The sequence below is a fragment of the Bidens hawaiensis genome, unplaced genomic scaffold (genome assembly GCF_021521415.1).
Source record: "Bidens hawaiensis isolate Kalapana, Puna unplaced genomic scaffold, B.hawaiensis_p1.1 tig00064887_1, whole genome shotgun sequence".
Taxonomy (NCBI): Eukaryota; Viridiplantae; Streptophyta; class Magnoliopsida; order Asterales; family Asteraceae; genus Bidens; species Bidens hawaiensis.
Window position 1 is genome coordinate 21,911 of NW_027501578.1, and position 10,775 is coordinate 32,685.

Consider the following 10,775-nt stretch of genomic DNA (forward strand, 5'->3'; position numbering starts at 1 on the left):
TTTCTAAATTCAAGACTTCTTTTCTTTTTAGGCATTGTGCGTTAAACTCGTCATTCCGACAAATCTCCAAATTATCATCTTTCAAGTTTACCACTTGAAGGTGAGTACTTCATACCCCATTTTCCATCTTTTATTTTAGGGGTGACATTTCATACTTATTCAACAAAATGCTTTATATTTGCATCTTAAACCACAAACGTAGTTGTATACTTTACCTAAATAATTGCTCGATTTGGTGTTCTATGCTTATATGCCTATGTGTTTATCGCTTTTGGTTGGTGGAACTATAAAATCGTAGACTATTTGGCATCCCCTTATAGCAAGGTGTCGTTAACGTAATGCAATTAACGATAACTATAAAATCCTAGACTATTTGGCATCCCCTTATAGCTAGGTGTCGCTAATGTGTTTAGCGATATCTATTTATCCAAATTACCACTTTTATATCGTTTCGTATGCAAGTTTTGTGGCTATCTTTATTATATACTAATATGATTAAACTTATGAATTGCTCACCGACCTTTGTGTTGACAAACTTTATTTTATGAAATGTTGCAGGTTTGCATCTTGGTTGATTTATGATTGTGAAGAAAACGACATCAAAGACCTTAGGATATTAGTAAAAATGAACAATATCAATTTGCCATATTTTGTGATATCTTGTTTATGGTTATTTTATGGATAATTGTTATGTGACATTTTCGATGTTGTGAAATGAAATGAGTTTATTAAATATTGTCACTTTAATTAGTGTCATGTGCTTATGGACAATCGTTACACCTCGGCATGTTCCGCCGCCTTTGGTCGGGGTGTGACACTTCAGTTGTCTTGAAGCATATGCAATGACTTTCTTTCCTTGCATCAAAACACATCCTATACTCGTGTGCGATGCATCACAGTATATGACAAAGTCATCCTGACCTTCTGGCAAAGCCAATATTGGCGCATTTGTTAATTTTTCTTTTAATGTCTCAAATGCTTCTTCTTGCTTTGGTCCCCATTCAAACTTGACTGACTTTCGAGTAAGTGCTGTTAGCGGGACAGCTATTCTTGAAAAATTTTGGATAAACCTTCGATAATATCCATCTAGACCTAGGAAACTTCTCACTTGAGTTGGTGTCTTTGGTTTCTCCCATTTGGTTATGGCTTCTATCTTAGCGGGATCGACTTGAATTTCTTTTGCATTTACAATATGACTTGAATTCCATAAAAAACCGGTTTTGTACACCTCTAGAGTTAAAGCCGTTAGAGAAAAGAAAAACATAAAACTGGGCCCGTGTTGGGTTTTAATGTATCTATAAGTTAAAGAAACACATGCTGAGGCCCATTAGGGTTTTAATTTAAGTTACAAATTGGGCCTCGTAGTCTTCTAAAATTTTGAAACGCCAATTCCCACCATAACTCTTAGCCGCCAAATTACTCAAAAATTTTTGAATCCAATTCATAAATACCCTCAACAAATCTCTATAGCCACACTGCATCTTCTTCCAGCCCACCTATTAGCGTTCCAGTCTCCAAGGTAAATTAAAACAATTAAATCTCAACATTTATTTTAGGTATGAGCACGGTACCAATCGACCACAGTCTGTACGGTCACCGTTACTCGTTTCTCATGTTTTCGGTATAGGTTGTTTCACCGGTACCGAAAACATGATGGATGCAGGTTAAAATCAAGATCTGAACCTAAGCTGAAGAATTGAAACGATTTTCAACTAGCTTAGGTTCAGATCTTGATTTTAATTTTTATTTTTGTTAAATACATGCATTATGCACTTGGATTATTATTTTAGGGTTTACACAAATCTGAATCAGATCTGTAATTCTGTAATTGAAGGGTAATTTAATAGTTTTTGAGATGGATTTTAAGATTTATGAGCAATTTGCCTTCTGTAATTGAAGGCTAATTAAGTAATTTTTGAGATAGATTTCAAGATTTATCAACAGTTTGCTTTCGGTAATTGAAGGGTAGTTTAGTAATTTTTGAGATGGGTATTATGATTTATGAATAATTTGCTAGTTTATTTTGTTAGTTAGGTTTGAACAATGGCCGGAAAGGGTGGGAAGGGTTTGTTGGCCGGGAAAACACCGGCGGGTGCAGCAGCTAACAAGGAGAAAGATAAGAAGAGACCGATGTCTCGGTCCGCTAGAGCTGGTCTCCAGGTTTGGATATAAACCTTACCGCAGCTAAATTGTATTATTATTTTGGCTTTGTTCTGGATTGATAGTTAAGAATGGTTTATTTGTTATTTGGAGTCTATGAGATTTGTAAATGAAAAAACCGAATTGAAACAAAACTTGGTGTATCTTTTTATAAAAACTGATTTTATGGTTCGGCTTTGGTTTAGTTTGCATGTAATATAAACTGTAAAAACTGTTTTAATTTTGTTTGTTTTAAGTAATTTATAAGAGGGTAATAGATTTCTAACTCAATTATTTAAGTCCAAATGTATAGTAATTGTTTAGTTATTAATTGACATAATGTGTTGGGTATAGGGGTGCAAATGAGCCGAGCTACTCGAGATCAGCTCGTTAAAAAGCTCGATTGAGTCGAGCTTAATCGAGCCCTAGCCCGAGCCTGAAAGTAAACTCATTTGATAAACAAGCTCGAGCCCGAGCTTCACTTATCGAGCTCGAGCTGGCTCGCGAGCCTAAATGAGCCTGCCATTTATATAACTTTTTAAAATATATATTTAATAATTATTAATTAATATATATAATGTTATGAAAAGTAAATAAAAATAACTCAATAATATATACTATTTTATACATATAATTATAATGGAAAAATATATAAAAATAATTATAGTTATATAAAAAAATAGTTGATATATAGTAAACGAGCCAAGCTCGAGCTTTGAAAGTAGAGCTCGAAACGAGCCGAGCTCGAGCCTAGCCGAGCTCAGGCTTGGCTCGACTCGTTTGCACCCCTAGTTGGGTACAAATTTATTATCTTTAGCCATTTTTTTGGGTACAAAATTTTAAGGTTCAAATGACACTTTGTTATCGGTTTTGCTGTTCACATACTTAAAATTTATTTACCGGTTTTACTATCAATAAGGGGGTTGTTGCACAACTTGTGTGATTACTTGCTACTTATTGTAAGTGTGTTGAATACTGTCATAATGCTACATTAGAAAACGAAAAAATGGCAAAACAAAAATCCAACTGAGCCGAAAACCAAAACTGGAATAATTGAAACTAAATGGTTTTAAAAAGTTCAGCCGAAGTTTTGGTTATCGAGTCAATTTTATTATAAATGCATGTTTGATTATTTGAAAGTTAATCTGCAATGTCTGTTGGTTGTGATTATGGTGTTGTATATAGTTATAAAGTCATTAAAATCGAGCTAATCATTCAGATAAGCATCTGTGTCCTACTAACATTATCTTTTAGTTGTATATTCTTACAGATATTGTTATAGTAATTTGAAGTACTGTTTGATAATTTTATGGGTCATTTGTGTTACTAATAGTATCTTCTATGTTGGATTTAGTTCCCTGTAGGGAGGATTCACCGCCACCTGAAATCAAGAACTTCAGCTCATGGGCGAGTGGGGGCCACTGCAGCTGTTTACTCAGCTGCTATTCTGGAATACCTGACAGCAGAAGTGCTTGAATTAGCTGGAAATGCCAGCAAGGATTTGAAGGTGAAAAGAATCACACCGAGGCATTTGCAGTTGGCTATTCGTGGAGATGAAGAACTTGACACTCTCATCAAGGGTACCATTGCTGGTGGTGGTGTGATTCCTCACATTCACAAGTCTCTCATCAACAAAACCGCAAAAGAATGAGTTGTTTTATTATGTCTGTTTATGCGTTGTGTTTGACCGTGTTTGACTTGTTCTTATTGTTACTGTAATGGGATTATGGTATAGTTTGTTTGGATCTTTTGTTATGTGACAGGTTGTAGGATTAAATGGCTTTTAGTGATGTGATCAGTTGTTTTACTGCAGATTATTTGAATTAGTCTCAGAAGCCTAATAATATTTTTGGTTTAAACTTTCTAAAAATATTAAAAATGCTATTTTTTGACACCTAGAGTACAATGGGCTTGTGGGCTTTAATATTTTTTGATGACAGGTGGTTTTAACACCTGCATTTTAAGAGTTTAGCTTGGTACAGTGTAGCCCAATTGTTACCAATGCCAACTTTGGCAAGTTTTCACATTCTGCTTCATTGTTATTGAACTATATATACACTGCTTGTCTAACTAGGAGTTGCAAAATGACTATGTTAGTATCCTCTAAGTGTGGCAGAGCACTCATGATAGCTTCTTTATTCATACAGGAATTAATCGATTCTTCTATTTGCATACTTGGTCAGGTTTTAAGGGGCTGTTGTGCCCATATAAAGCTCAACATGGTGATGTATAGGTTTTGGTTACAAATAGTGATGCAAACGAGACGATAAAGCTGGTATAGAATGTAAAACTGATGGATGGAACTATAACTTTTATTTTTCTGCTTGTTAGCGTTCATATAAGCAGCCCTGTTTTTTTTTTCCGTGAATGCGATTTCTTTATCCATTTGAATCGGTTAATAACATTTAGTTCGATTCAGTAGAATTTAAACGACTTCTTTTCTTTCTACACAGCTACAAAACTGAGTTTCTACTTCAGTTCTAATAACAAGAAACTAGAGAACCCAACATAAATTCTAGCAACATGTAAATACGACTATAGTGTGCAACTTAGGCAATACAACAACTACTACTACGGTTGTTGTACTTTGACAGAAAGACGTGTATAATATATAACACAATATATATGACGGACACACATTTTCACGAGACCCAACCCCCCCTGTCTTCTATTATAGGATTTAAGGTAACATGCTGTAAATTTTGAAATATAAATTTTTATATCATTAAAATAAAGTATTGTATAGTTCTAGTTTAATGATTTTTACTATATAACTTAAGTTTTTCACATTTTAAAATTTTGATGTAAGAAAATACTAAATTCATAACATATATATGGAAAAAGTGACCAGAGAGATCTTGAGTTAGAGTTCTACACTTGTACTTTCAAGTTTGAAGATTGAAAGTTGAAACAGTAGAAAGGTACAAGTCCCTCATTGCATTGAGTCTGCATGTGACTATGTGAGCATGCCAGAGTAGTAGAGTACCATCCACATCTCCTATGGCTTTATATGGGCATAAGTTGGCACCCAAAACCCAACCCATGCATTTGTACTTTTAAAATTTCTATTTGTGTAGTTAAATATCCCACAAGAATTAATTTTCTAAATTGTATTGAGCAAAATTAGGTAAAGAACAAGTTTTAAGGGGCTGTTGTGTCCATATAAAGCTCAACATTGTGATGTATAGGTTTTGGTTACAAGTGTAATTCCCGATCTAACACGTCTTATATGAAATTAATCAAATTTTGGTTCGATCCGAATTCATTCATCTACCCCGTTTAATAAAATATGGTGTCGGGTTAAATTGATAGATTGACCTTAATCCATTTTAGTATATAACTTTGAAAATAGAAATCTAATTTATAGGCCTAACTCATTAACCCATTTATGATATGTTTACAACTTGATAACATCCCAACAACTTGTTTCGACCCATCCACATGATTGACAACCATGAGTCGTGTCCGAGTTACATAATGTTAGGATGTTTGAGTTAAGATCGTCCGTTAACACAAATAATACAGTCATCACATTCTAATTATCAATTCGACCCGGACCTACAAAGTGTCAAGAAAAAAGTTGGCCTTATAACTTATAGTGAGAACTTGTTCTATGTCAGCTATCAATTAATTTCACAAAGTAGATAATTAAGGAACCATAAAAAGCCAAATTATGCAAATGCAAAAAAGAAATAAAAACAACCACTGAAGAAACACTAACCGGACCCCGGGCAGATTACTGGTAACCTGGGGGTTAGATAGATGTTTCCCACGAGGGGTTAGACCCTTGGAAGATGGTTCTTCTGATAACCTGCAAAACAGACACCGTGAGCTCGTCACTGAGAAGGGGGGGGTTCCTCCTTGTGACCACCCTCCGGCGTGAGAATCAGACTAGATTGCTCTTTAAATATAAAAGTATATTAAGAGATTGCTAGAGCAGATATCAGGTATATTATGATGATAATGTGATAATGTAATGTGTCCAGATGATCATACCATTTGGGGTATTTATAGCCGAAGGTAGGTTTCCAATGAGGTATGGCCGGCTGCAACAGTGTTCCTGTTCATCAACAGTAGCCTACGCACGTGCCCTGCTGGTAGTTGGTGGGTAGGCAGCGGCTGATAGTGACCAGGCCTGCTGTATACTATTCCCTTTCCACCAACTGCCGTCTACGCACGTGGTATGACAGTAGTTGGTGAGTAGGCAGCGGCTAATAGTGATACAGTACAGGAGCATGTTGCTCGCTATACTGTATCAGTGAGCTGTCGTATCTCTGATCAGATCTTTCGCCCATACCTCGTCAGGTACAGTAAAAGGTCCTTCAGTATACAGACTGGCTTATTTGGGCGGGAGTATTCCCCCTCCCGCCTCTGTGCGGGATTGCTCCCGGCTTGGCTCATTCCTTCAGGTGACACTGAATGATCGAGAGCTAAGTGCCTTGTGCGTGTAGCCATGCTGCGCGGGTGGCCTTCCCTAATGGCTTGTATCCGAGGCTGCGGGGACAGGCGGAGTCCTTCACCATTGGGAGGCATTTCCTGCGGGACCAGCTTGCGTACTGCGCGTAAGGACGTCACGTCTCTGAGCATGGTTGGTCCTGCGGATCCAGTTGGTCTCTGCGCAGACGTCCCTGTTTAAGGTGAGTCTTGCGGGTCCAACTAGGCTCTGCTGGGACCTACCTCTTCAAGTCCCCCCAGTCCAATGTTCTTCTCATGAGTGTTTAATAAAGTGAGGTGAACTTTTGGACTTGAGCAAAGGGTTTTGAAAAGGGTTTTGTAAGGTTTTCCATGGGGATTCTTTCCGCGGAAGTCCTTGTCACTTGCAGAAATGCCCGAGTTTCCTGCTTGGTCTTTGGGTATGATGCGGGTAGGTCTGTAACCTCCTCGCAAGTCAGGAGCATTGAGTCCCAGTTGTATGGATTTTCCATGAGGTTTTGGTAGTTTTGAACATAGTGATCAATTATGTTTAGACCACCAATTCCATCCTGGAGCTTCAAACAACGTAGTTCTCGACGTTCCCGCTATGCGGGGATGTTATTTCCGTTTCCGCAAGCATTGCCCAGAAGATCTTGGTTTCAATTCCCAGCGGAGCGCTAGGTATGTGAAGGGTTTTGCCTTAACACTGTACCTGCGCTCGTCTTACGGTTACTTTACTTCCAAGGTATTCCTGGCGTCAATTCCCTGCGGGTGCTAGGTATGTGAAGGGTTTTGCCTGAACACTGTACCCGCAGCCGTCTTATAGTTACTTGGTTGCCGAGGTACTTGGCTTCAATTCTCTGCAGGTGCTCGGTATGTGAAGGGTTTTGCCTTTACACTGTACCCGCATCCGTCTTACGGTTACTTGTTTGCCAAGGTTTATTTGGCTTCAATTCCCTGCGGGTGCTAGGTATGTGAAGGGTTTTGCCTTTACACTGTACCCGCATCCGTCTTACGGTTACTTGTTTGCCAAGGTTTATTTGGCTTTAATTCCCTGCGGGTGCTAGGTATGTGAAGGGTTTTGCCTTTACACTGTACCCGCATCCGTCTTACGGTTACTTGTTTGCCAAGGGGTATAGGGGTATTTTCCCGCTTACTTTTTAATATTTTCAAATTTTTGAATTTTGAAATTCGAAGAGTTGGTGAAAAGATAAGAACAGTCCAAACCTCTGAAACGTCGTGCGACAGTTTCTTCTGACTGTGTCAGGACGTGCAGGAAGTTATGGTGACGTGACATTATATGGTCATTCCAGACGCTTTTTACGGCGCGTGGGCGCGATTTTTTCGGGCGCGTTGCCGCGAAATTACTGTCACACGTCCTGTCAACAGCTGTTGCCAGTCTGCTTTTTGCCACGTGTCATAGTTTCATTGCACCTTCGATTTCTCTCTCCTCCGCATTAAATTCACCGCATTAATTGCGATTGGTATATAAAGGGGGAGAGGCCTCTTTGTAATCCACACTTTCACCTTTCTTCTTCTTCTTAGTGATTTCCGGCAAATACTCCCCTTTTCAGGCAAGCATTTTCCCGAAATCACTCTTCTTTCTGCGAAAATGTCTTCTCATGATGCTGAAGCTGTAGCCGACGATAGGAGTACTGCTGGCGAGTGCCAGTGTGCTCTACCTGTCGATCAGTACCAGTACATCGTCAGGAAGTTCATGCTCGAGTCTCTCGAGCCTGAGTTTCCTGAATCCCACCAGACTGTGTACGATGCCCCCAGTGGCAAGATCGGGGTATATGCTGCATTCTTTGTTTATGGGAACCTTAGGTTCCCATTGACAAAGTTTGTGTACCGTGTCCTGGAGAGGCACGGGGTGCACCTGACCGAGGTGCATCCGATGGCGATTGCCAAGGTCCGGCACTTCGAGTGGGTGTGTCGGATTCTGGGTATTGAGCCCTACGTGGACCGCCTGATGACCTTCTATACTTGGAGGTGCGTCCAGGGGTGGTACACCCTGACAACCCGTATTAAGGGTTTGAAGATCTGCGTGACCGAGCGCAGTCTCCGATCGTGGAAGCGGGAGTTCTTCTACATCTCTGCCCGCGCCATCCCTATTGCTATGAAGTTCAAGAAGGGTCAAGCGCTTCCGAGCCTTCACGCTTCCAGCTACCAAGAGGCGGAATGGTTCGCGAAGATATCCCGGATCCAATCTCCGGTTTACCGGTTTGCGGAGTCCGGGATGGTGCTGCTGGGGATGAGCCGGGTATGGAAGGATGCGTCCCGGTTTCCCATCCTTCTTGAATACGGTTTGAACTCTATTCCTTATGGTATGTCTTGTCTTTCTTGCTGATATTAGTTAATTTTCTAACTGTTTCTTTTTCTTTCAGAGGGGAATAATTTGGAGTCGCTCCTGTTCCCGCGGGAAGCTGACAGTCCCGTGCGGGTGGGCACTCGTGCTCTGGACGACAATGAGTTGCCCATCCTGGAGCAAACGGCGGATAGGTTTGTGGAGGTCTATCCGCCGGGCCAAGAGATCCTGAGCCACCGGCGGCCAGGTAAGGAGATATTCTATCCTGAACCCCTCAATGCTGTACCCGTTGCTGGAAATCCTTACATCCTGTCTTCTTCTGAGGAATCCGCAGATGGTCCTCCCCTTGTGCGGAAGAAGAAGGCTGCTGCCGGCGTGAAGGGGAAGGAGAAGGCCTCCACAGCTGATCCAGTGGTTCTATCTGACTCGGAGTCAGATAGTGAAGAGGTGGCGGGGAAGCCCGGTGGTGAGAAGACCACTGCTCCGGAGGCTACGACCGTTACCTCCGGAGAACCAACGAAGACGACGGTGACCGGTACCAAGAGGCCGGCTCCATCGGGTTCCTCCCCGCCCGTCCGTACGTTCAGGGTCAAGAAAACCCGTAAGTACAATCATAGTTTGTCTTTGTAGATTTATTACTTCATAAATTTAACACTTTCTTCTTTGTGCAGGCGTGGATGTTGACGCATTCCGGGGTGAAACGCAGGGGAGTATCTCCCCGCCAATGACGGTAGGCTCGGTCAGCCTTCCTGAGGCGTCGACCCAGGCGCCTGCGCCTGCATCCGCTGGTCCAGTTGCTCATTCCTTTGAGCCAACTGTTCCGGCAGAGATGACGTCACCGCCGGCTGTGAGTGCGATTTTTACAGCATCCTTCACAGAGCCGGCGGTTACTGCTGCTGCTTACAAGGCGGCGACCAAAACGGCGACCACGGCGGCTGCCACCATGCCCGCGCCACCGGCACCGATGGCCGGACCATCAGGTACGCGCAGGGCTTCCCGCCGATCTTTGCCACCTTCCCGTCTGCCTGACCTGTTGGATGGATTTCCTTTAGGTTCAGGTGATGGGTTTGGCGGCTATCGGCCTGTCATTGACCCTACAGGTGCGTAGGGTTCCTTTCTTTTTCCCTTTATGTTTTTTATCATCTTTTCCTTACTGCTTTTGTTTCTTTTGCAGTGTCGGATTCCAATGAAGTGTATGTTCCTCGATGGAACATACGCCGAGGAACAACCCTTCGCACACCTGTGGAGTGCGTGGACTGGGCTCGCCACGCTGCTCCTCCGGGTGCGTTGGGGGAAGCCATGGTTAGCTACCAGGAGGGTAGGCTAACTAATGAGCTTCGGGTTCTCCAGGCCCGGATGCAGCCGCGCGTCGAGCTGCTTTGTCGTGAAAACGACAAGTTGAAAGCAGCTCGCGCCAAGGACATATCTGAGGCGCGTGCTCTTCGGGAGGAGAACCAACAGCTGGCGGCAGCTGCCGCCGACAAGGAGAAGGCCTTCAAGGCCCTCGAGGTTGAAGTTCAGGCGCGACTCGAGGCCCGCTCCAAGGCTGCCCAAGCTGTGAATGAACAGCTTCGGCTGGCCAGGGAGACTGCGCGAAACGCAACCGAGAGGGCTGCCAAGGTTGAAGCCGTTGCTGAGCCTTTGCGTGTGGAGAATGAGGAGCTGAAAGGCAAATTAGAGGCTCTCCAACGCGCTCATGATGCCTTGGCAATGGAAGATGCCAAGAAACTCCAGGAAATCCTGGACCAGAGGGGGGTGCTTGACCAGACCCAGCGGAAGCTTAAGGGCGTCGAAGAGGCTGCCGCAAAGGAAGTTTTACTTGCCAACCTTAACAAGAGCGAAGCCGAACGCGCCCATAACGAAGCTCAAGCTGCCCTCCAATGGCTTCTTCGAGAAGCGTTGCCTCAGGTATGTT

The 10,775-nt window shown here is 42.4% G+C and overlaps 1 protein-coding gene across 1 annotated transcript; it reads left to right on the forward strand.

Moving 5' to 3' along the window:
- The first annotated feature begins 2,034 nt into the window (after window positions 1–2,034).
- LOC143604361 (putative histone H2A variant 1) lies at window positions 2,035–3,790 on the forward strand. Its single transcript, XM_077080868.1, has 2 exons — window positions 2,035–2,160; window positions 3,494–3,790. The coding sequence occupies exons 1-2, from the start codon at window positions 2,044–2,046 to the stop codon at window positions 3,788–3,790; spliced, it is 414 nt and encodes a 137-aa protein (XP_076936983.1). The 5' UTR covers window positions 2,035–2,043.
- The last annotated feature ends 6,985 nt before the right edge of the window (window positions 3,791–10,775 follow it).

Excerpts from the sequence above, each read along its gene's own strand:
- LOC143604361 (XM_077080868.1), top strand. The coding sequence starts at position 2,044 with ATGGCCGGAAAGGGTGGGAAGGGTTTGTTGGCCGGGAAAACACCGGCG. Across the intron at positions 2,161-3,493 it reads CCGCTAGAGCTGGTCTCCAG|TTCCCTGTAGGGAGGATTCA; the intron begins GTTTGGATATAA and ends TGTTGGATTTAG.